At 48.9% G+C, this 26,187-nt stretch overlaps 1 protein-coding gene across 6 annotated transcripts; it reads left to right on the forward strand.

The window, feature by feature from the left end:
- On the forward strand, positions 1-25,731 carry FHL1 (four and a half LIM domains 1). 6 transcript variants are annotated; one of them, XM_072335190.1, is made up of 6 exons: positions 1-361; positions 21,891-22,072; positions 22,407-22,584; positions 22,836-23,005; positions 23,598-23,784; positions 24,535-25,552. In XM_072335190.1, the coding sequence occupies exons 1-6, from the start codon at positions 334-336 to the stop codon at positions 24,687-24,689; spliced, it is 900 nt and encodes a 299-aa protein (XP_072191291.1). In that variant the 5' UTR covers positions 1-333; the 3' UTR covers positions 24,690-25,552. The 6 variants fall into 6 exon arrangements, with proteins under 6 accessions (XP_072191291.1, XP_072191290.1, XP_072191295.1 ...); XM_072335189.1 differs by having other exon boundaries at positions 24,532-25,543; XM_072335194.1 differs by lacking the exon at positions 1-361 and adding an exon at positions 2,320-2,584 and having other exon boundaries at positions 24,535-25,731.
- The last annotated feature ends 456 nt before the right edge of the window (positions 25,732-26,187 follow it).

Raw genomic sequence — 26,187 nt, forward strand, 5'->3', positions numbered from 1 at the left:
TGGAGTGAGCAGCTGGGAGAGGGGAAGGAAGGGAGGAGGCAGGAGGGGGCTGGGTGCTGCCTGGGTTATGGCTGCTGGGTTGTTGCATGCTGTGAGGATATGTGCTCCTGCTGGCCTGGAGAGCTGTGCTGGCTTGGTGTGGCAGAGGAGGACTGCCAAGTCCACCCAAGAGATGCAGGACCCTCGTTTTGCATGGATACACCTCAAAATGGTTTTCATGTGCAAAAATGGGCCTGACTGCATAGAAGATTCCTCGCTCTGCAGCTGCTGAGTGACTGAATTAAAGCGGATTGGAGATCCACGGTGTCTGAGATCTACAACATCTGCTCCTTCATGGTGTGGACCAGCTCCCTGCACTCAGGTAAGCCCTTTGCTTTGGCCTTAGGTCTTTCTCCTGCTCCCCAGGGCTCCTTCCACCACTGCTCGGCTCTGAAGCAGTTTTATGAGCTCCACTATTTCCAAATAAAGTTTCCCAGCAGTTGGCTTTTGGGTGAGTAATTCAGCCGACTCAGTTTATAAGTGCTTCATAGTTCATTTTGTTTGGATAGCTGGTCAGAGATACATTGGATTCCTTTTCTTCTTCTTTTTTGTTACACTGTGTTTGCCAAAGATCCTTGTGCCCAATAATGAGCGATGTTCCTCCCCAAGCAGTGGTGATAGCACTCGGAGCTGCCTCAACCCTGTGAAATGGATTGTGTCATTTTTGCAGTGCGTTCTTGCTCAGTACAGCGCTTTGGCAGAGGTTTTTATTGCGCTATATTGTATCATCTGCAATACCAACTGGAGTGCTTCTTCCTTGACTTTAGTTATGTGCTGTCCGTGCGCTCTAAATCATCTTCTGTTTAATTTCCAAACAGAATTAAGCTGCTATTTTGATGTGCATCAGGTTAAGAGTTCTTAAGTCCTTTTGTGTCAGGTATCCTGGTAGCTTTAGATCTTTAGATTTGAGGTCTGACCCTGCAAATACTTTTGTGCTGTTTGGTTATTTAGCTGCTACTCCAGTAGGCGATAGACGCTGTACCTTAGAGCTGTTTTTGGTATGGGATTGGGCAGTGAAACCTCCAGTTTGCATTGCTCATGGATAGCATCTAAATTTCCAGACAACCTCTGGCTGCTGTTGGGATGCACTGCCTCCTGTTTGCCATGCTGCTGAATGGAGGGCTGCAGGTACCTTCCATTGCTCAGTTCCATGTGCTCCCCCAGGGTACAGCTGCAGGGGCACTGGGTCTCTAGACAGGATTTTGCTGATGTCCCTGTTGAGGACACTAGAATTTAGGCTCTAGCTTGTTGTCAGATTTTTCTCTTATTACTTAGATTATGACGAAAATCAAATGTAAGCTTCAGTGTATAATATTTCACATCTGTCTTTTATGTAAGCCTGAAGTTCTTGGCAAGTGGTGGCAACCTGAGCTGTGAACCTCAGCAACACTGTTAATGTGGGCCATGGGGATATTGGAAAAATGTGGGACTTGCTGGTTAGCATGAAAAAGGTGATGCACAAAAATGCAACTGCTTTTCTAAGGGGTGTGTTTGCTCTCACAGTGTTTCTGTTTACAATGGAAACAGGAATTTTTCAGACCAGGTATCGTGCTCTGCTTTCCAGGGGTATCTATGGTCTCTCCAGCATGCCCATAAGGTTGCCCTGCCTCTCCCATCCTTACTGAGAAGCTTTGTGCTTCTCTATGGTACTACATAGAACCTAAGTGTAAGGCAACCCAAGCGCCTCCTGCGGAAAGTGAACTTGCCAATAGGAGCATGGAGGAAAGTGGGAGAAGGTTGGAAGCTACAAGCAGAAAACAAATGGGATGGAGAAATGAGGGGAAAAAGAAAATAGGGTGAATGCTGTCAGATTTGCCTGCTGTGGTGCAGCTTCAAAGGGCAAGTGTGTTTACATGCAGGAATCATGTGCTACCTGACAGTTCCTTTTCTCATGTCTTTAAAGCAAATGCTCATCTCTTGGTATCACTTGAGCTCTGCTCTGTCTGGCTGTGTTCTCCCACTCCCTGTGGGCTGCTGCCTTGATGCACATCCCTCCTGTTTGTTTTCTGCCATGGATATCCATCCGTGAACTTGATGGTGACACAAGGCATGGCAGGAGATGTTTTAGATTTGGGAGAGGGTTGCTTGGACAGGATGGGAGACTGACAACAAATCTCCCCCCATAATAAGATTTGGTGCTGCATTTTTTTATGCATAAAGTGCTCTGGAATCACTGCGGGTCAGCAGTGCTTTGCCCAGCCTGGGTGAGCCCCATGGTTACCAGCAACAAGGGGAGTGATGCTGGCAAAATGCCTTAGCTGGTTGGGTTTTCCAACCCACAAAGTGCTGGTGCAGAGGCCCTGGGAGGAGCAGGCTGTTCCCCCCACCTCCAGCTGCTCGCTGGGCAGGACTGGTGCTATTGGCTGGATTAATTTTTTGCAACGCGCCTCCCTGCTATAAGTGTCAAAGCAGCAGCTGTCCAGCCAGGGGCTGGAGGCTCAGCCCTGGACTGAAGCTCTTCTACGTCCTGCCCACAGCACAGCTGCACGGGGAGTGTGCTCCATCCTGCTCCATCCTTTCCCTGCTCCGGGCTCTCCAGCTGCCAGTAAGCACACGCCTCTGTCTCACTCTTCTCGAGCATCCTCTCGCTGAGCAGGGAGCATTTCAGCATCCTGCTTTCCACAGGTCTTTGGATTTCAGGGCTTGATGCTGGTTCCTCTCTTTGCCTTAGGACTGCTTGCCTGGGGAATCGGCTGGGGAAGGATAGTGAGCGGGGCTGGGGGGAAACGGGAAGTCTGTGAGTGCAGAATGTACTTCTAAAGCACTCTTTTTAGCAAGTGGTTTCCTCATGGGAGGCTGCCTCTGCTTTGGGGGTGTTCTGGTTGGAATGATGTATGTATGATGTTGGTCTGATGTATGTATTCCCTCCCCCCCCCCCCGGTAAGGTGATGGCTTTGAGAGTGCAGGCAGCCACTGGGGTATAAATAGAACTTTTCTCTCTGCTTCCCAGCTAAGTGGATGTTTGGGTGTGTTTGCAGTGGTGTAGAGCTGTGTGTGAGCTGTCAGCAGGGCTCTCCAAGGCAGGGAATCAGCTTTGCCTGTTTGAAGTGGTTAATAACAGCTGGGGAGGAAATAAGCAAACCAGCAGCGGCTGTTCTGTGGGCAGCTCAGGTGATGTGATGTTCTTGGAAAGATGGGAGTTATGCCCACTGTGCTGAGGGAGAATGCTGGTTGGGACAGGGCTGGGGGATGTGGAAGTGGCAGCTTTCAGCTAGGAACTGTCACTGCTTTCTTTCTGTATTATGAAGTATCAACTATTGCACACTTTCTAACCAGCGGCGCTCACAGCCGACCAATCTGAAAGCAAACACCTTTATCTTTACCCAAACGCTGCGCCCTTCTCTCTATCTGTATTTGTGGAATTGCTTGGATGGGTGAAACTATTCACGGATGTGTTTGCAAGGTGGGTGTTTCTGTCATCAACCTTTTCTTTAGCAGCTGCCCGCGAGATAAGTTAATGCATGAGATTCTGGTTCAGCTCGCTGGTGCTGGTCTGTGCCTTAGATATGGATGGGGTGCTTTGTAAATAGCAGACGAAAGGGAAAAAGTGATTAGAGCAACCCATCTACCAATTAGTTTTACCTTGTTTTGAGAGGAAGTGCTTTCTGTTTCAGAAAACTTCACAAAGGAAACTCCATCAATTCTTAAGCTATGATGCATGAAGCAAATAGCTGATCGAGCAACCAAATATGGCTTTAAAAAAGGAAGTTTAAATGTTAATGATAAAAGCACCCACATTCTTCATTGCAGTGACAACACCCTCTGTATTTTTTTCCTGATTCTTGAATACAAACCAGTTCCTAATTTCCCCTTAAAGAGCACAGACAAATTCCTTACTGAGTACTACCTGTTGGAACAGTGAAGGTGCTAAAGCAAAGAGCTCAGGGCAGCAGAAATCCAACTGCTTGGGTCTGGAACCAGAGCTTGGAGGGACCCTGTCAGGGCTGGGGTTTTCAGCTGCTATCTGACTTGAACTGCTCTTGGGGAGCTTTGGCCAGCAGAGATCTGTTGGATTGGGCTCTCGGGGTGTTTCTAACAGAAGTTATTCCCTTCTGTGAATGATGGCTGGCCTCCACCTACGCTGGTATAATCCTCTGCCTGGATGTAAATAAAGGCAGCTGTTCAAAAGGAGGCAGTGTTTATGGTACTCAAACGCTTGAATATAAACACTCTCCAGCCCATCTTGGCTGGCCTCTATTTCGGAAGCAGCCTCTCCATCGAACTGCACCATGAATGGAAAATAGAGACGTGTGGCACGGGGCAGCTGGTGGAGCTCTGTTGGGTCCATGCTCATAAAAGAGGGAAGGATGCTGCAGGATGCGCTTTAGCCCTGATCTAGGCTCACATTCTCTAAATATATCATATAGTCTCTGTCTGTTGCACTAGCATATAACACAAGCTTTAAATAACTCTGCTCCTTGTCCCAGGGAAGAAAAATATTCCTTTTTGTGTAATACCTTGTGAAAACAGGGTTTTTGCATGATATTCCATGGTTCCTGGGTATCATGGCTGAGCGACTGCCCCCTCCATCTCTGCCTTGGAAACTTGTACTTGCTGCCAGTGCTGTGAGCACACAGCTCCTAGCACACTGAGGCTGGGGCACGTGCTCCAGTGGAGATAATGATGATGTGAGCCAGGAATACCACCGTCTCCTCAGCAGTGACCTATGTGAGTGATGCTCTTTGGAGCTCAGTCCCACTCTGGGAACAGCGCTAGGTAAATTCTGATAGCAATGCTTCAGATTTCAGATATGGTTCTCTAACTTGAGTTATGTAGAATTACTTTTGCTTGAGAAGGTTAATGGAAATAATGTCTATATAAGAAACATTTCCAGACCTGTTTTTTTTAATTAAAAAATACACTGTAAGCTGTACAGCTAAAATGCTTCAGCTTCATTCAGTGTGACTTTTTTCCCTTCATTTCGATATCATGGAAAACTCCAGACAGGGATGATAACGAAGTTAAAGTGTCTGAGATCAGATATTTCATGTCTGACTTCGGCAGAGGGAGTGTGGGAGGAAGAAAAAGACCTCGTGTTTCATTTAGATACCCTGATTTGGAGAGGAATTTTAACCAGATGGCTCTTGAGACGAGAGGGCTCTAAAGGATTAAATGCTATTTAGATAAATGCTTTGTTTCCACTTCTGCAGCATAGTTTTAGAACTGTGTGCCATATCTTCTGGCTTCAGTACTTTAATCCCCAGGCTCTGGTGAAACCCCGTCTGCAGCACTTGGCAGCACATAGGAGCAAAGGCACTGGGGTGTCCCTTAGGGTCACACATGGGTACAGCCCAGCGTGCTTCAGCTCTGACCTGTGTGCTCTGGTGCTGTTGGAGGCCAGCAGCACGGAGCCAGCCCCAGGCACATCACATCCTATGGCAGGACAAGGTTAAAAAGTCTTTTAGGGCTTAGGAGCTATTCAAAAGCAGGGCAAGGCTTGCACCATAGGCATGCTGGAGTGAGATTAAATGTATCCTGGGTTAGGCTGTACAGGGTTCCCGACAGTGTGGGAGCTGCAGCCCAGGGTGGACATGGTGGTGTTTTGCTGTGCGCCTGACTGGAAACTTTAAGGCAACGTTACAATTTTGGTTGGAATGGTATTGCAGAACCGCATTGTTTTTGCAAGTAGGAAATTCAAAACCTCTTAACTTCAGACTGCTCACAGATGAGCACAGGATGGTGTTTCCAAAAGATCCACTGGTTTCGGGGGTGTGCGCCTGCTTGAGCTGAGCCTCATGCTTGGTGCACTTTAGGATGGCTCTCCCCTGCATGGTGGGGAAGAACTGGAGGTGGAAAGCTCTGCTGTCTCCTGCCCGGCAGAGCTGCCTGCTTGGCACGTGAGTGCACAGTGAGCAGCTGCTAACTCGGAGGGATTAAAGTGGTGGGTGCGTTTGTGTTCTGCTGGGATTGCGTGTTGTCACCCAGACCTCCAGTGAAGAACAGGAAAAGACCATTCCAGCTGGAATAAGCACCGCAGGGCAGCCTTTCCACTGCCTTGTTTCTGGTATCTTTCCACTCATAGAATAGAGGAGACTGAAATCTGCCTCACAGGAGGCTGCCTGACAGGTGTGTCTGGGAGTTCAATGATTGCAAATAAGGTGTATTGGAGCCAGCTTACTTCTTGCTGAGCTGTAGAACCACGGTAAAATGAGTTTGTTCTGACATCTGTCTGTACATTTGTGATGTACTTGGTAGGAAGAAGGGGAGAAATAGCTGAGAAATGCTTTTCCTTCTGCTTGCCTTTAAGATATCAGAGACCCTGATGCTTTGGGATGGGGCAGCTATGGATGATGGCTGACTCCAGTGGCATCTGCGTCATGAAGTGTTGCTAGCAAACACTTGTGTGTGCTGGATGTGCTAAGGACTCCTTCTGGGAGGCAAACTTGGTGCAGAGATTGTCAATCCACTTACTTTGCTTGAGGCTTTTGCAAGCTAGCTGTAGTGACAAAGCAGTTGCACCAGTATGCAAGCTCTCCTGTGTGACACCGCTGTCCAAGCAGCAGAGGATTCAGAGCTTCTGGCACAGCAAGAATTGCTCTCCGTTGTTTTGTTTGGACAGTGGCAGCAAAAAAGAACCCACCAACAAACACTCAGTTCTCCAAGACTGTATTCTGAACTAGCACGCTGGATGCTCCTTTCTTCCCTTGCTAAGAAAAATAATGGTCAACACACTAAACTCACAGTGGCTCCGAGTTGGCTTTTGTGCTTAGATTTGGCTCCCAGCTCTTCCTTAGTGCCTTCAGTGGGGAATGTTCAGTTTTGATAGGCTTTTAATTGTCCCTGACCACAATACCCCCAAGAGTAGCTATGAAACCACTCAGAGCACAGCTTCCCTGATAGGGTGCTGAGGTGGATGGGAGAAAGTAATGTATTTATTCTAAAGAAATGCCCCAAGCTGCAGGAACCGTTCTGAGTTGGCGGGCTGCTTGCATGGCATTTGCTGCTTGTTTAGATTGGGATTGGCTGCCCCTGGCAGTTGTTACCACTAGCTGCCTTTCTTATCTCTTCTTTCCTATAATAAACACTGGAGCAAAGGCATGGAATTAGTCACTTCTGAGGCACTGCCTGCCTTTCCAGCTTCTGTCTTATCGTCTCATTTTTGGACCCTTGAGCCTTTTCCACTTCATTCTTCACCCCTTGGCTCTCCCCTGCTCCTGTTTGTACATCAGAGGGCTTTGTAAAAACATCCCATATGTGCCATCCCCAGGACTACCTACAGCCCACAGGACGGGCTGCCATGGTACAGCTGTGTGCAGTCCTGCTGGGCTCGATGTTATTCAGTGCGACTTACCCAATCTGGTGACGTGCCACTTGAACCATCTGGGTGATGTCCACTGATGAACAACCTGCAGGGGCTCTGTTAGGATCCTGTTAGCATCCCAGGGGCTTGGCACTATGTCTTGCTCTTCTGTACAGCATTTACCGCAGTGCTATTGGTGGTTCGAGGGAATGCAATGCAGGCAGCACCTCCAGAAGCACTGGGCTGTGTGGTTCTAAGTCAGTCCTGATGCAGATGTATGAGTAATTCCTACTGATTTGCTTCCACTTCAAGAATTCCCTGATGATCTCTAGGCGTTGTCTTGACCTGGCCATGCTTCCAACAGTTCCACAGGCGAGGCAGTAATGAGCAGTCAAGGGTGCAAGAATCCCTCCCTCTCTCTCTGGTCTCATCTCACTTTAAAAATACACAGAGCTATATATCTCACTCAACACATGCAAATGCTGTTTCCTGTCTATCCCTGCTCTGCTGACTGAAAGCCAGTCACGCTTCCACCCTGGAGCAGCCTGCCAGGTGAATGCTGCTTGATGGATAAAGCACGTCAGTGCTGCCTTTGGAAGTAACATGGGAGCAGGACCAGGATGCAGCCCATGCTCACCCCATGGAGGCACAAAGTTGCTTGGCAGGGATTAAAGTCTCTTATTTTGACCTGATTTTCACAGGCATGTCATCCCCCTCCTGCTGAAATCTTCCCTTCTCCTTTACATGATCACACCTGTGAGCTGACAGCCACCATGCTGACAACCTTTGACTCTGGATCTGCCTGTGAGGTGGGATGTGCCTCTCCCAAGACGGGGACGCAGCCTGTGTGCTTCTGTTTGGGAAGACAAGGCTGGCAGCTCAGCTGCAGGTTGCCTATTTGCAGGGCTTCCAAATGTTTTATCTTGCAGGGCTGAGCCCATCTGGGTAGAGTCTTGCAAAAATACACTTGGTAAAATGAATAGAAGCTCAAATATCCCTCATGAAACTTATGAGACAGTTGGGGCAGCTTCTGAGCTGTATCACGGCTCAGGTTTGGGCACGATGGAGAAATGGGCACCTCTGATTTCTTTAGAGTACTCTGCAGGCAAATACAGTGAGGTTAGTCCTGCTTCCTTGGCTTCTCCCTGCCCTTTGTGCTGGTGCCTTTGATGATGAATGGGGGGAAAATTCTTGTCCAAGAATATAAGCAGGCAGTGGAACTTAGAACTGGCTTGTGTCCTCATGGTTCTGACTTGTGAAATGGAGCCGAGGAGAGCTGTGTTAGTGGAACTGAGAGGGTCAGATACCTGTTTGGGGAGGGATTTCCTGATTTCTGGCTGGGGAGGATTGTAAGCAGCCTCTCTCTGGTTTGTTTTGCCGTGTTGGAGGTGACTGACACCTGCCTGCTGTCTGGGACAACCCGAGGCTGCTGTGCAGCAACACCTGAGCTCCCACCATGCCACATGCCTGCCTTTTGCCATTTCATCTCATTAGGACCAGGCTCACCATCAGCTTTTCCCCCTGACCTCCTGTGCTAAAATGACCCATCCCCATAGCAATGGCTGTAAATACCGTCCTACGCGCTTTTGGACATGGTATAGTGACACTCTCTGTGTACTTCACTCAAGGCTGAAACAAACAACCAATAAATCTGCTATAAACCAGTGAGTAATTTGTTTTGGTTACCAGGGAGATTGCCAAGTGCAAATGCAACCTGAAATAGCGATGAGCTCATCCTCTGAGCAATGCCGGTGCCTGAGCTGGAGCAGCCGGATGGAAAGGGAGCCAGCGCCAGCAACGCTGTCTGCTCGGCCGACATTTGGACACTGTGTGTGTTGCTTTGCCAGACAGCTTTTGCCTTGCAGATGAGCTTGTGCAGGGGATGGTGCGTGGGGCTGTGGCTGTGTGCAGGCCCTCACAATTCCTGGAAATACAGCAGTAGTGTTCCTGGTGGGATCGTGGCTGTGAGCTGCTCTTCCTTCTTCTTGAGTTGTCCTTGGTTCTCGTGCTGTTTATCTAGCTCAGTAGTTGCTGCTCTGTACAGTCCTTCTCGTATTCCCACGTATCTCCTATCTCCTGTTGGTAAAAGCTCACCCACTTTCTGCAATACACCCTGGGTAGGGGCTTGGAAACGTGGGTTCTGCCATAATTGCACCCTGAAATGTTTCCAGGTTAAATAACCAGAACAGAGCCAAGACCAGGACTTGTCTGAGATTAGTGACAGCGTATCATTGTAAGCTCAAGAAGGGAAGGTTTAGACTGGATGTCAGGGAGAAGGTCTTTACAGTGAATGGTGAGGTGCTGGAACAGGCTGCCCAGAGAGTGTGAGGATGCTCTGTCTCTCGAAATGCTCAAGACCAGGTTGGATGGGACCATGGGCAGCCTGGTCTAGAACCACATCTGGAGGTTGGTGGCCCTGCCTGTGGCGGGGTGTTTGGAACCGGATGGTCCTTGGGGTCCCTTCCAACCCAAGTCCATTTCATGATTCTACGTTATTTCATTACGGCAGCTTTATGCATCTGCCCATCCCCGCAGTGTCCCACACAGCACTGCTTCCCCCTTTCTGGTGGCACCCACAGAGATGGCTGCAGCACCCTGAGCTGCTGCTCTTGCTCTCCTCGTGCCCTCTGCAATGTGCCCCAGGGTGGACGCAAGGCCTGGGCTCGGAGGTGGGGGTGTGCAGGAGGCTTAAGACCCAGTTCACTGTATCCTTTAAGACATAGGTACTGGTGATTAAAAGCAGATAACAGTTATTAACGGCACCAATACAGACAGAAGCTGAGCAACCGAAACATAATCCTTGAACGTACTCGCATGATGCAAAAACACAATCTGTTCTTGGATTAATGGCATCACTTAGCCAAACGCATTCTGGAGCAAGGGACAAAGGCTGTGTCTATAAAAAGCACGTTGGTTTCAGCAGGGGTATTTTTATGTTCTGGAAGCCTTTTATTATAATTTTATAGGCGCGGAGTGTCAGGTCTCTGTGTTCTTTCAAGTCTCTTCCAGGCCTGGGGGTGGATTTTGTTAGCTGCTCTCTGGAGCCACATGGGAAACGTGCTGCGGATACAGCTGAGTCTCTTGGCACTGTGGGCAGCACCAGGGAAGTCCAGAGTTTAGAGCAATCTGGCATTTGAAAGAAGGTGATTTTAACGTGAGCAGCTTTGACCAAGTGAAATTTGGGCTTGCACGGCTGGGAAGAGAACTTAGGTCAATAGCAAGGTGATGCTGGAGTCCCACCCCATGCCTTGTTATTGCTGGAGAAATCCTCAAGGTTTGGGTAACTTTGTGTTTTCCCCATTGCCCTGCACTGTTCACAGCAGGACATGGGGTGCTTGTGGGCCCTTGGGCAGTGCTGCTGCGCAAGTTGGTTTTAAAAGAAAGCAAATCACTGTTTCACATCTGCTTTAGCTTTTTGATGGTTTTCTCTGGCACGCATGTGCAATTAACACTGCTTTTTCGTGGTGTGGAGCCAGCCCTCCATTGGTTTGACTTGGGCGGTTGTTTGACAGCCAGCAGCAATTGTACTGGAAAGGGCTGCTTCCCTTTGCAGTCTGTGTTACTCATTGTGCCTCGATTTATTGTCTCACTCCTACTTGAAAAAGAAAGCCAGTTTTGGGCCCAGATCCAGCTGCAGAGCAGAGGGTGCCTTAATGAAGCACTTAAGAGATTGTACCAACTCCACTTAATTTCTATGTTTCAATTCAAGCACGCTTCTAAGTATCTTATTTTTCTTATCCTAAGCTTTCTGCCTGAGAAATGCATCCCACAGGCTTCGCCCATTGCTTTGAGAGAGAGAAATGATAGTAACGCTGTGCCACTCTGCTGAGGCCTGTGGAGGGAGCATGGGAGAGGAGGGGGGATGTCCAACTGCTCCAGCCTGTCCCTGGGATGTGGGGATGAAGGCATTTGCAGCTCTGGCAAATGGGGAGCAAATTTAAGTCGGCAGCGTAATTCCATCCTGTAGGTGGGGTGCTCAGCTGGGGCACTGCATACCAAGTCCAAGGGCTGTGTCCCTCTGGTTTTGGCTGTAGCTGAATCCTAACCCCACTGAAAGCTGGAAGGATATTAGTTCCTTTTTCTTTTTCCTTTTCTTTACATTTTCATTTGAATCGTTGTTTTCTAACCAACCCATGGAGAGCACTTGTCAGCATGGTCCTTGCCCGGCTCTCATCTGACACGATTTGCAAGGAGACCTGAGATCCTTATCGCCTTATGAAAAGTGAGATTTACATTCCTGTATCACACGAGCAATTTGAAAATATTATCCTTGGCTCCAGAGAAATGGCTCGTACGTTTTAATGCAGCTATTAGAAATGGAATTGACAGCATTTATTCTCCGTGGAAACTGCTGTGCAGCTTAAGGGAAAGATATGCAGAAGGCACCGGTGGAGACCAGAGAGCTCTGGTCACTTTGAGATGTGTGTGCTTTTGGCAGTGCTTCTGCTGAACGAAAGGAGCAAGAGAAGGGGAAAGCAGAAGAGTGTGAGCCAGCAAGCAGGGGGTGAGATGGCAGTGGGGTCAGAGCATTGAAACGTCACCTGTTCTGAAGGTGTGCTCAGGCAATAATCTATACAGAGAAATGGAGCTGGGTGAGTGCTGGCTTAAATGGGCCTCGGGGTGAAGAGCCTCTCAGGAGGCTCTTACAGGTGTGTGGGTGTTGTGGGCCTCCTCAAGTGAGCAACCTCTCCTCTGCTTGCTCCGGAGCGCACCCCTTGGCACATCCAGTGAGTGCCTATGTGAGGTGGTGCCAAAAAAAAAGCAGCTGTGGCTTTGGAGCTGCTCCAAGATGTGAAGGGTTTTCATTTCTGCCCTTGTGATGTGGTGTGGCCCAGCCTGGCTCAGCCTTTTTGTTGGCATCAGGATGCAAGGAAGTGGACCCTTCCTCCATTTTCATATACGCTTCTCTGGAGCCAGACATGGAACCAAACCCAGGTGGCTGAGAATAACTTCTGTGACTCACCCAACTCCATAGGCTTCACTGGAGGGGACTTTGCAGCTTTGTTTTCCCCTGTAAAGAATGCACAGCATATGTCCTGACAATTAGTCAGAGTGCCCAAAAATACCTCATCAGCCGTGCAAGCTGATCTCCTCTGGCTGAGCTGGATGCGGGGTTATGCACTGTGGGGCTTTGGGAAAGGTTATTTTTAAAGATGACCACGTAACAAGGGTGGTTTGGTCCTTCCAGCCATCAGTGCCGTCTAACAACTGAAAGCGCAGACAGCCAAATGCTAATCTGGCTGGAGGTGACCATCCCATGCTCGTGGTGATGGGCTGAATGCTCCGCTAAACCTATATGCCTGGGCTGGATCCCGCCACCTTGAAATCAGAGCTAGGGACATTGCCTTAGCACTCGTGCCAAGTTCGGGCAGTGCTTTGATGGTGTGCTGGATGCCAGGGAGTTTTCCCAACTGGTATGCTAGTGCTAGGAAGGACATGTCCTTCTCACCAAAATGGTGTTGTCTTCACCCATAGCTGGGCAGTGTGCTTTTGCATGGCCCCTTTCTGAGAAGAATCTGCTTAGCCCATCTCATAGCATCACAGAATATCCCGAGTTGGAGGGACTCACAAGGATTATAGAGTCCAACTCCTGGCTCCAGGCAGGACCACCCAAAATCAGACCGTATGACCACAAGCGTTGTTTAGACACTTCCTGACCACCTCAGCTGAAGCTGTTTATCCTGAGTGTTTCACAAGTGTTAGTGAGTGTGGGATGCTCACATAATGTGTGCTGGGAAACATTTCTGATCCATAACGTGTAGATTTCCAGGGAAGGTGAATGACCCGCCATTCAGGCAGTGATGCAAACTAATAGTTGAACCTCTGTGCTCATCACAGTGAGCTGTTTAACTTCACCGAGGGGACAGCGCTGCTCAGCCAGCAAAGAATGAGAAGGAACTGAAAGCAATTAGGAATGCAGAGAGCACACTGGAGGCTGTGAAATATTATTTCAGCGATGGCTCACTAACAGCTTGGTGAAGTGGTTGTTTTATGGGTACAATAAGGTTATACTGCTGTGCATACATATCAGAGCTTGTTTCTTCTGGAATAGGCTGTCATGCTGCCCGGCCAGGTGCTCTGTCCCTTTGCTGCAGGTCTCTGTGGTTCTGTTCTCCATCTCCAGTGCAGACAAGGAGAGAGCTTGTCTCTACAAAGCAGCTCTTGATTTATACACAGATGCTCTGCTCGAGTTGTGGTGTCACTTGGCTTTCAGCAGCCACTGAAGGGCTGCCATGTCAGCAACAGGTGATGGGAACAAGTGCCAGTCGGAGCGTGTGTGGAGGGGAGCTGCAGAGCAGATGGAAGCAGGGAAATAAACTTGGAGCTGCCATGGGAATAGCTCTGGAACCAGTCCAGCCTGTGGATGGAGGCAGATGGGAAAAACCCGGCACATATCTTCCCAGTTCTGCTGTTTTTCAGATCCCTCTGTCTCCAGTCCATTATCACTGTGCCATTCCTTCCTGTCTGTTACTACATCTTATTTTTTTCCCCCTCTTTTCTTATCCTCCCTTCTTCTCCCCCCTTTGTTTCTACTTACATTATATCTGAGTTCATGGAGGGCTACCTACCTTGTGCGTGTCTTCTTATCAGCTTATTCCCACTTCCACTGTGCCATATCTCTATCACTGATCCTAAAAGCTTCCCTTGGGTGGAAAGACCCAGCCACGTGGGTAGGATTCCAGTCTCTGGGCTTGAGGTCAGCACAGTAGGAAGGAAATCATCTTGGTTCCCTCTCTTTGTGGGACTGTCTGCTTACAGCCCTGGTGAGCTCTGGTAGTAGAATTACTTTGTTCAGTTTCTGCTTCAGAAGAGCCAAGGGGTGTTTAAGATCTGCAATAGTTTGGACAGAAGAAGGGCTCCCTGCTGTGGGAGAATGCGCGCTGTATGCCAACTGCGTGTGGCTTTGAAGAAGAAATGAAGCAACCTTGAATCTGCTGTTACTTGAAAAGAAGGAAATGTGTGTGCAAAGTGGACGTGTGCTATTGCAGAGCTATCACAGCAGCCTCGGTCTGCTGGTCTCATGGAAAGGCTGGGAGCAACCTGGGCTCTTGCTTTGCTTTCACGTGGAGCAGCTGAATCACCGCTGTGCTTTTCTGTGCAGGTTCACTGTGCATTGCAAAGCAGAGCCCGTAGGAGCAGAAGGTGAAGTGTTACCCAAAGAAGTGGACAGGTGCCCCCTTCCTGCTCGTATTTACTGCTTCTTTCTTTGATGACGGTGACTAATAGTTCATCAATGCCTGGGTTCCACTGGCTCTATTTAGGACTCGCAGCCTCTTGAGTGACAGTAGGATGTGTGGGCAAGCTGAGACGCCCAGACCTTTTCTGGCAGGATTGTTAAGGCAAGAAAATACTCTGGAAAGCACAATGTGAATCATTTGTCTATCCGAGCAGATGACACTATGTGCCAGCCACGCTGCTCTGCAGTCAGACCTGTGCAGTGGGATCACTGTGTCCAGATCCTGCTGTGCTGAAAACCCACAGGACATACTTCATGCTAAAGACATGAAAACCCAAGACTGTGTGCCTTGCTGTGTGCCTACAGCACTCCTTCCTCTCTGCCCAGCTCTGCCAGAGGGTGGTGGCATGGATGGGGTGGGAGCAGGGGCCTCATGGTGATGCTGCACAAGGCTGTGCGTTGTGCCTGGGAATGGGATGTGCTGACAGCAGGGACTCCTCTCCTTTCTCTTGGGCGTGCTGTCTTTCCTGGTAGTTTCAGTTCTATGCCGTGATCCACAGGGTGACCATGTTCCTTCTTGGTGCTTGTGCTGTACCTTGCACCACTGGTGTGTTTAATAGCATTCAGAAGGAGCTGGGCTGATGAATTAGACCTGTGGGGGGGAGATGGAAATTGCCCAAGGTTATACGGCTAAAATGAGACAAAAAACATACAAGGGCAGCCCTGTCCTCTCAGTAAAGCTTGTTCCCAGCCTGTCCCTGCTGCACCGGCAAGGAGGCCACAAAATCAAGCAAAATGGCCTTGTTATTACAGACTGCTTTTGGGGAATTGCCAGGCTGAGCTGTGCAGTAAAATGCCGCTGCATGGAGATTCATGGTGACACTTCATGGGCAGCAGTATCATACTCCTGCGTCCTGCTCCTGTTGTGTGGTTGAGCTTCCTCCCTGCCACCTCTTCCAGCCCATGCCTGTTGTTGCTGCAAACACACATGCATTTGTGCACATGAAGCGTTTTGATGGCCAAGTACCTGAGATGCTGCTGCACCGCAGCTGGACTGCAGCCACCTCTGGGTGGGAGCCGGCAGTGCTGTGCTGCATTTCAGGATGGGGAGCAAAGCTTGCTGTTCGTGATTGGAAACAGAGGGTATCCTGGGGGGAAGTAAGAAATGAGAGCCATGTGGGAATGCGTCTGCTCTTTGTGTAGGGAACTAGAAAGTTGTGAGAATGGTTAATGGTGCAAACTTGGCATGTATTGCCAAAGATGAGCTCACGTCTGTAAATATTACACCGTGCACTGCAAGATTAGCACAGGAAAATAGCAGTTGTTGCAATTCCTGTTACCATCTGAATTATGCAAGCAATTTGCAAGAGTTTATAGGTGAGCTGGGGCAGAGTAAAGTAAGACTTTTCCTAGTCCAAGGGATTTTGGTGTGCTTGTCTTTTAGCACATTTCCCAGCCTCAAACTGCTACATAAGTGGGTCCATGCTGGGCTGTTCAGGGACAGCTTGCTGGCAAGTGTGATTTTTCTAGGCAATGTTGAAAGCTTGAGGATGCTGGGATGATGCTGACCTTGCATGTATACTGATGACACCCATATGGCCTGGTGGTGGGCTGAAGGCTCTGTGTGTTGTGTCCTATGGTGATGAGCTCGTGGCATCCTTGGTGAGGAGCAGAGATGTGGCTGCTCAGAGGCCAGACAGCACTGTATTGGCCTGTGAATGATAAACACTGGCTGTCAGGAGGTTAACTGCCTTTCCCACGGCCATGCACTGAGTCAGTGTTGAAGCAGGATTAGCAGCTGGGCGGCCCTGGCTGCAGCCCCGAGTGCACACACTGCTGCTGGCTGCGTGACCTGGAGAACAGGGCTGTGGAGCTGCCTCTGCTGCCTCAGCCCACATACCTCCATGCAGGAGAGCCCTGAAGCAGAGCTCCCTCTGCTCGGTGCCATGGAAGTAGTTGCGTGGATTCAAATTGTGTACAGAGCTTTGGGGGCAGGTGAGCAAAGAGGGCAGAGGCACCAGCCAGGGCTCTGTAATCCCACAGGGGAGGGAGCCCAGCTGTGCTGTTAGATGCTAGAGAAGCCCCGTGATCATGAAACCTGGCTTTTTAAGTGCTGCTCTTCAGGGACTTGTTTGCTTTGGGTGATTAATGCCTTGAGCTGCTTTAGAGTAGAAGCTGGAGGAGGCCCAGGCATGGTGGTTTTACTGCCAGTAAGACTTCAGCTTGCCCCTTGCCTTGAAGACAAGTCCAGCTCCCATGAATGTACCTTTTGGTGCTCCCCAGGCTCTCAGCTGTGTTCCCAAAGATACAACCTGTGGCTGCTCTGGGTCCTACAGCCAGGGGACAGTCCCTACGTGTGGTCTGGGGCTGATTCCTTCCACCACAGCCCTGCTGGCCCTGGGGGCTGTGATTCTCCTCTTCCCTTGGGCAACAGGGGTCAGAATTAATGCCAGGTCTGTTATTTAGCTCAGGACTGATATGAGACACAATCTAGCTCTAAAGCCAAGGCCAAATAGTACTAGCATGGGGTCAAGTTCCTGAGGCACTCTCTGCCTTTGGGACTAATTTGGGTGCTGAGTAGCGGGGCAGGTATTTACATGTTGCCTACAGAGGTCTCTCGATCCTATTCTTCTCCCTCAGATCACCTAAAATGGTAAGAATTTTCAAGGGGGATTAAGGTTGTGATCTCTGGGGAGGGGAGTGGACATCTGGTAGGAGTCCTGGCCGTATTAATAGCCTTCGTTTAAATGTATGTTATCAAACGGGGAAGCTTCTGATCAGCCAAGAGACTGTGCACTCTGTTGCTTGTGACTTTGGGCTGGTAGTCATGGCTTTCCACAGGCACACAGGTAACACGGACGCGCTGCTGTCTGCATGTATGCTCTCTGTGTGGTGAATGGGGAAGACAATTTTGCTAAGGGTGAGAAATAATTCATTTGAATGTGGCATTAAGTCTCTGCAACCTGCAGCTTTAACTAATGATGGTGAATGGGACTAATGGTAGCAGCGTGTGGGAGCAGGGCAGCGAGGAGCACAGGTGGTAGTGGCTTCATCTACCTGCAGCGTGCTTTGGATGTGCTTTGTGTTTGCTGCTGTGGGAGGGCTGGGCTCAGCTGCTGTTTGAGGAATACTGGGTGAGAATGGGGGATGGCACTTCTCTGTGAGGTGAGTTTGTTGTGGCATTGCTGCCACGTGCAATTGCAGTGCTATTGCATCTCTCAGTGAGATGTAGCCCAAGGGTGCAGGGCTGAAGCATCACTTGATATTAGAGCATCGCTTTATAATGCTTTCAGATGTCTTTGTCATCTTCCTCGGTGTGGATGTTCTCAGGTGCAGGGCCCAGGCTTTGTTTGCCATTGGAGTGGTTCTAGTCTAAGTGCTACAAGCACCGATGACAATTAACACACACACAGCACTGATGTTATTTTTATTATGTGTGTGCTTCTTGTTGGTCGGGGGTGGTTCAGGCACTGCACTGAGATGAAACAGAGCTGAGTAACCAGGGTTGCTCACAAAAGCACTGCATGCTCTAGATCCTTGACAGTCAATACAAGCTGAAGTAGCCAGCATGTGAACCGGGATGTGCTGTGCAGATGAAACAATGACTGCAGTGATACCTGAAGTCTCCTATCAGAGGGTGCAGAGACATCCCAGCCCTCAGGGCTGAGCAAGGAACTTCTACCTGGCCCTGCTGTCAGGCAGGTGGATGTGGCAGCATCTCCTGAACCACAGGCAGGGTCTGCTCTGCCAGCACAAGCTGTGATACAAAGTGCTCGTGCTGAGCATGTGCTGTGCTTGGAGTTTTAAGTCAGTGTCTGTATCTGGACCAGCATGGAGCCCCAGTCCCCAGGGCATCCCCCATGGGGTTCAATGCCTGCAGAGGGGCATGAGCCATGCAGTGAGAGGAAGCCTCATGTGTATTCCCTGGGGACACCAGGCATGGGGTGTAGCTGGGGAGAAGACAGCCACAGTGAGGTGCCAAACAGAGCTTTGCTTTAGCTGACTTGGGTCATTTTGAAAGGCTAAGGCTGCCTTAGTGCTCAGCCCTGCTCTGAGCGGTGGTGCTGTGTACACCAGGAGCTTTGTTAGCCTTAGCTGAGCTCTGCATTAAGGGTAGAAGTGCGTGTTTTTTTAAATAGCACGTCCCTTCTCCCCTGGGAACCCGACAAGATTTAATAATGCTAGAGATGTGCTCAGACATGGTGGCAATAGGACCGCAGGGGATGGTTTTGGCAGCAGCCTGAGGAACTTGGAGCTGTTCTTGTTCTAAATAAAGAAGATTCTCTTCTATCAGCAGACTAATGTTTGAATTATAGACTATGAGACTCACACGTGCCCCAGCCTGGCAGCAGGAGAGCACGGATCTTTGCTTTTTACTGCCAACCCTCCCAGCAAAAATGACCTGCATGGGATATGTGAAGCCAAAGGAAAGGAATAAATGTTGTCCAGGCACTGTGCCGGTGACCTTGAGATGCAGACCTGAGCCCCTCTTTTCCTTTCTGATTGATAGTTCCCTTCTTTTAAGGGTATTCCCTGGTTCTTATAGCAAAATACACAACGCTGCCTGCAAGAACGCTGAGTAGACACTCAGGTGACACACCAGCAAGTGCCAGGTCCTGAGCCCAGACAGGCAGTTGTTGTCACTGTACAGGGGCTGACTGATGAGGAAAACAAAGCTGATGGAGAGCCCAAAGGCAACTGCTCTTTCCCAGTGTATCCACACCCCAGCAGAGGGGCAGCAGCTTTGACCTCTTCCTTTCTACATGCCACAGGATAAAGGGTAAAGGCAGTAAGTCCGTAAGGTTGAAGTACAGTTTCCCTGGTTGGTTTTAGAGACCGCACTTCAAGTTCTTCCTTGGTGGTTTATCACATTGAAACACGTTCCCTGGAGACGTTAACACACATCCTGTGCTAAGTGCTTTGCTTATTGGCTATGCTTCAGCATTGTTTGCTAAGTGCTGTGATTTAATTTGTTCTGTGCCATGTCATGGTGTAGGGGCTTGATGGTGATACACAGCTTGACTGAATCAGGATGAACCAGCACAGGGGCCATGGGCACTGAAGGGACAGGTAGGGTTGGTGTTTATGCAATTGCTTCACTTGTTAGATCTGCACCATTTCCATCCCAAAGCCTGATGCCTTACAGACGTAGCCCTGACCTTTGGCTGTAGGCAGCCCCAGGCTGGGGAGGCTTTTGAAAGACCAAGGGCTGTCTGAGGGCTGAGGGGCTGCTTTTTGAGAAGCAGCAGATGCTCTTTTGGGTTAACTTGTACCTCTGCATTCAGGTGAACCTTAGTGTTGAATTCCAATGGGTCTTTGTGCCAAAGGCCCTGATACTTGAGAAGGCCACCGGTTTGGCTATCTGCCCTTTAGCTGTAGCCAAATTCATCAGGGAGCTGCATTTAGACAGCAGGCTGCCAGGGCTGGTGGGAGAGGGAAGCGGAGAGAGTTTCTGGGGTAGCTTTTGGGGTGATGCTTCTGTTCTGGGAAGTCTGAGCTCTGGGGTAAGAACGGGAAGAGGATTCAAGTACTGCAGGGTTTTCCTTGAGCCCTTTATTGAGGGCCCTGCAGGCTGTGTAGGGATAGGCATGTAGCGCACTCAGCCTTTCACCTGATGCTTGCAATTTGTCTTCTAAACTGCTCCTCTTCAGCAGAGCATCCTCTGCATGGGGGCACCATCCTGGGCTGGAGAACTGTTCAGGTCTGTCCATGCTTTTCCTCCCTTTCCATCACCGCTGCCTGGTTTATGAGTCAAGCTTTTGAGCTGTGAGATGGTTCAAGGTGGGCAGAAGCTCCCGGGGGCTGCCAGACCCCGTGTTAATTGTGTGTGAGGCTTAGAGCTGCTGTGATGAATGTTTCCCATGTCAGCACATGGCGTGTTACACAGGAACACAGGGTTGTGTTACTCCTTGAGCCATATGCTCACAGTTATGCATTCTGCTTGAAAGCAACCTTAAACCTGAGATGAAGAATGTTAAGATACCATTTGCTCTGGACTCTGTGCAACTGCATTTCTTCTAAATAAAACCCGCTTGCTTGCTGAGGCTGTGCAGGGCTGGAGGTGGCTTGCATAGTTTCCATGTTTCCCAGCTGTTTGTTTGTTTCATTTCCTTGTAGCAGTACAAACACAGCCCTTGGCGTGGCTGTCAGCAGGACGTGGCCGTCTCCTGACCTTGGCCAAGCAGCAGTTCCAGCCCCCACAGAGTGCAACACTGGCCAGCTCGGCCTCTGGCCCCACTTCACTTAGTTCTAAGGAAGGGAAAGGGAGTGAACCTGGCCCCTGCCTGTGTTGCAGCCTCCATGTGCCTCACTCTTCTCCCTGGGATCATCTGTCCTGATTTCTGGAGCAGAAACGCTCCAGCTTGATCTGCAGCTCAGGCTGGTGTTGGTGTGGTCGTGCCCGGGTCAGGGCTTGCTCAATCTGCTGCATGCTCGTGTTTGATGAGCAGGGGCTTAGCAGTGATCCCATGGCTGGCAGGCTGGGCTACGCGGTTGATGGTAATTCTTGAATTACTGGGGTAGGCAGGTGCCCAAGAAGCTGTTGTGTAAGCAGGTCCTCGTGCCATAAGGTGGCAGGGCTGCCTACGCAGCACCCAGCAGGCCAGTGATGGGCACTGTGCTGCTATTCCTGGATGTCAGCTACCCCACACAGCCTGACCGCTTCCTTCCTTCAGTCCATGCTGGAGCTTCAGCTCCGTCAGCAAAAGAATAACTGAACTTCCTCTTGGTGCCGTGGCTCCATCTGGGTACTGAGCCTGGCCTGGGAGCAATGTGGGCTTCCTCTGAGGAAGGGCAAGGGGAAAGGCAGGGATCTGCTGCATTTCTTTAAGTGTAGGGAGATCAGATCTTGTGTTTTTTTTGTTCCTCATGACTTTGTATATGAAAGCCCAGTGACAGAGATGGCTGGAAGCTGCACAAGTATTTGGCACAAAAGGCCTGGGAGGGCTGCAGGCTTGGGCTGGAAACATGGGAACTATTCTGCTCTGTTCTTGGTTGGCGGTGATTTCTGGACACAAATTAGGCGCTGCCTCAGCCAGGATCTCGCCAGGGCCACAGCAGGTCTGCCATGATGACCCCAGTCATTGTGAGTGATTAGGTACCATTATCCCTGCTTGACATGAACGGTGTAAATAAAACAGTCTGGTGTTCTTCCTCTGAGGAAGGTGACAGGGAAAGGCTGTCGTGTGGCCCTGATCTTCCCTGAGCCATGGGGCAAGCAAGCACAGCGGTTCATTCTCCAGGGGGCTGAGAGCTGTGTTTCTGTTTGGCCAGAGCCCGTCCTGCCTCTTTGTAGGCAGAAAGCTAGCATTCATATCTCAGATGGCTATTAAGGGCACGGAAAGTATTTGCGTTACTAAAACACTGCTTGTGCTAACTGCAAGCACGGTGTTTCGAGGAGTCAGTGTTGTAAGTTTAGTCCCATCCCTCCTGCAGGGCCCAGCAGTTACAGCGTGGGCACCATGTCGGAGCGCTTTGACTGCCACTACTGCCGCGACTCACTGCAAGGCAAGAAGTACGTGCAGAAGGAGGGTCGCCACTGCTGTGTCAAGTGCTTCGAGAAGATCTGTGCCAACACCTGCATCGAGTGCAAGAAACCCATTGGGGCTGACTCCAAGGTAACTGCTTTGGTGCTCCCAGAGGAACACAGGATCTGATTATGATTGTTTAAGTCAGTTTGTAAATGTTTGTTACTCCATTTATGGCAATAATAACATACACCTGAACTGGAAGGAACAGGATGAAAAGTAGCCCTTGCTTATGGAACCCCACATCTCAAAGTCGTTGGCTTTGAAGCACCTCCTGCTACCCCCAAAATCCCAAAGAGCCATTTAGGCTCTTCACAGATGCAGCTTTTAGTATGTGATGATAACTACCACTGGGGCAGTAACTTGGTTGTGTGCCACTCAGCAAAAAGAAGGGCTTATTGCTCCCTGTTTCTGATCATTCCAGGAGCTGCATTTCAAGAACCGTTACTGGCATGACAGCTGCTTCCGCTGCTTCAAGTGCTACACGTCCTTGGTCAATGAGCCCTTCATGCTGAGGGAGAACAACAAGGTCTGGTGTAGCAACTGCACTGCCACTGAGGATGCACCCAGGTGTAAGGGCTGCTACAAGCCTATCATTGCAGGTAAGGGTGTAGCAGTATGGATGTGACTACCGAGTGCTGCCCTAGGGCAAAACCAGGGGCTAATTAAGCAGCAGTAATCTAAGAAAATCTGGAAGATCCTTACTAGAATCAGATGTAGGAATTAAGTTGTGAAGTGCTGTTAAAGTTCTGTATGGGCAGATCTCTCCTACAGCCATTACACTGCATGAAGTCATTGTATGCTTGTAACAGGCCTGAAATCCCACCTACAGCGTTCTTTCTTTCTGTCGTAGGAGACCAAAATGTTGAATACAAGAAGATGGTCTGGCATAAGGATTGCTTCACTTGCAGCCAGTGCAAGCAAGTGATTGGATCTGGGAGCTTCTTCCCGAAGGGTGACGAATTCTACTGTGTCTCCTGCCACGAGCACAAATTTGCCAAGACCTGTGCTAAATGCAAGAATGTAAGTCCTTCCCCTTTGCCACCGCAGCTGCCAGAACTGGCCTGCAGTGTATTAGGAGCTAGGAGAGTAAACCAGTAGACAGACCATCTTATAGTTGCGCTATTGCCTGTATTTCTTCCTGAAGATACCGGTGCTGCAGCTGGCAGTGAAAGAAAACAAAACTAGAGGCTGTGGCACATTTGTACTTGAGCAGGGCCTGCATGGTTTGCTAAGGGCTTATCTGCTGAAAGCAAATGTGCACCAGCCTTGTACTCGCTTTGGGGATGGCAAGGCTAAAGTGGTTAAACGTTCTCCAGTATGTATTGTATATTCAAGCCAGAAAACAAGCTTTTGTAAAACAGCTGCTGTATCATCTTGCAATTGATTAAAACAGAATCGCAGAGTAATTGCAAATAAGATAAACTATTATGAAAGCTCCAGGCATGCAAAGTTCCAGGCTTCCAGTGTTCAAGTGTTGCACAATTTCATTTTAATGCATACGTTCCAGTGACCTTCACTGTGACAAAGCTCTCCTGCACAGCACCTTATGTCTGTTTCACCTCTCTTCCTTGGAACTGCTGCTGAAACATCTTTGCTGCTCTTTTCCTCTTAGCCCATCACTTCTGGAGGACTCACTTACCAGGAACAGCCTTGGCATTCTGAGTGTTTCATTTGCTCCAACTGCAAGAAGCAATTGGGTGGGAAGCGCTTTACAGCTGTAGAGGATCAGTTTTACTGTGTTGAGTGCTACAAGGAATGTGTTGCCAAGAAGTGTGCTGGCTGCAAGAATCCTATTACAGGTATGTTGGATTTTATGCAGCTTGAAACCTCGGGGTGCTTAAGGTCAGAACTCTGATCCCTAAAGATGCGCAGCTCAGAGGCCACCAAGACCAGAAGCAGGTGTAATATCCCAAGCCTTATCCCAGCCATTTACAAGTGATCTAACTATAACTCACGTGCTTCTTTACCTTTTGCACTCCTCAAGTGTACCTCCCCCAGAATTGCCCCAGCTGGAACTATTCACACATCAATCTTAGGCTGAGAAACAGAGGTCTAAAAAGAGCAGCTTTTTTCTTGCCCTGAAGTGACATTTGCTGTACTTCTCATGTATTCCACATGTCCCCATTAATTACTGGATCCCCAAACCTCACAAAGCTCAGCCCTGAGATGGGGTGCTATCCTCTCGATCCCATAAGTCTTGCATTTCAGAGGATGGATCTGAGCTTGTAAGAACAAGGTAGGCTGTTCAGCCCAACCTCTGCTTTGGTCCATGTCTTGATCTTTCCTTCACGCTGGTTGTTCCCTGGAGAAGGAATCCAAGGGACAAAGCTCACTGCAGGAAAGCCTTTGTAAGCTGCCTGGATCGCGTTATTACAGAGCAGCAAACAAACAACACAGTTCAGTTGCACTTTGGGCCAGTACTTCAGACTACGGTCTGCAAGACTATAGGAGCACAGGAGGCAGTAAGAATGGGATCTGCTGGATGGTGGGCTCACCCAGACAAGGGAAAAGCTACTATCGCGTCCTATAATTGTGTTCTCTCCTAGCAGGATTTGGAAGAGGAACCAGTGTGGTTAACTACGAAGATGAATCCTGGCATGATTACTGTTTCAAATGCACAAAGTGTGCCCGTGGTCTGGCCAACAAGCGCTTTGTTTGCCATAATGGGAAAATTTACTGTGCTGAGTGTCCCAAACGACTGTAAGGAACAGACAGCAGCTGGTTTAAAAAGGATTTTAAAGCCTCGCTTTTCAAAATAGCCCTGGTAAAGGTGCAGGTTTTGCATGTTGAGAGTTTTACCTGTTTCAATTTTAGCATAAAAACAACTAAAATAGTGTGAATATACCGGGTTTGGGCTTTGAAGCTCCTGCAGCAAGAAAGCATGTACTGCTGCAAAAAGCTAACTTTGCCTTCAAGTAACTATTAGTTTAAAGGCTTGAAAGAACGTTTGGATTTTAGCATTAGAAAATCCAAATCCTACCATAATCTGTGTGTGGTTTAAACTAAAAACAAAGCTAGTTGTAAACTTGTCTGGTGTAGGTTTAAGCTCGGTGCTGACACTAAGTGGTTTTGACAAAGCATGCAGCTCAGGAAGGGAGATGCAGACATTGCACCCCAGATGAGAGAGATCCATTATTGTCCTTTAGCAGTACAGGTACATTACGTATATCACACTATGAGCAGCTCAATAACAAGTACCTTTGCTTATTTACCATGCCAAGCTGCAACAAGCATATGGAGTGGCTTTATCTTACATACATATAACAGCATTTTGGCAGTACAATTTAGCGTTAGTTAAGTTTCCATGAACTCGTTTTGGTTTTGATTTCTGCATGGTTTGCCCTAAAGTTTTGCTTACTGGCTTTTTTTACATTATGTTTCAATAAGGCTGTCTACACCCAATTATTAATCCGCTAATAGGCAACTCCTTCAACTACCGCAGAACACACGTGCGTTTACAAGTGCCTTCACAGTAGCTCAGATGACCACAGCTCTCCTGTCATGTCAGTGTATGTTTTATGACAATAAAAATGAGACCAGTGCCTGCCTGGACTCCTATAGTTGGATAACTGTTGTTTTTTCATTTTCCTGTCTTATATCATAGACATCTCCCATAGCTGAGCTGCTGAGATCAAGTCTGATACCTTGACACACAAAAGAGCCATTCTGCCAGTGTCCTTAGATACATGAGGACTGGAGCAATGATGTACATAAACTAATTAAAAAGAATAAATAATTGACAGCGGACCCATCTGCCTATGTGACAAAAAGCCTTTGAAGAACACACGATCAGCCACTGTCTGTACATCTCTATCATCACCTTTTAGTGACCGATGTGCTGCTTTGAAGGGTTTTCATGCTTTTGTTTTTCCCCCAATCGAGGCAGCTGATACAGTAACATTTATGAACTGGATGCTGCTTCAGTCATTCCCCTTCATACACAAGAACCTCCCAGAAACACAACTCCCCCAAACAAAGGACAGCATCTTGCTGTTTTCCATGATGGCCGCAGCTCCACAACGGCCACGGAGTGCTGCTACACTTACCCTTAGAACAACAAGGTGCTGGTCCTACAAGGCAAAGGCTTGCAGTGAAAAGCAAGTTAACTCGAGAGTTATGAGAATCTCAGAGGTGCATCCAGACACAGCAATACCTGAAGGTGTTTGTTAGTACAAATCCCTTTCTGACTGCACAAATAATAC

The sequence above is a fragment of the Excalfactoria chinensis genome, chromosome 4 (assembly GCF_039878825.1).
Source record: "Excalfactoria chinensis isolate bCotChi1 chromosome 4, bCotChi1.hap2, whole genome shotgun sequence".
NCBI classification, from domain to species: Eukaryota; Metazoa; Chordata; class Aves; order Galliformes; family Phasianidae; genus Excalfactoria; species Excalfactoria chinensis.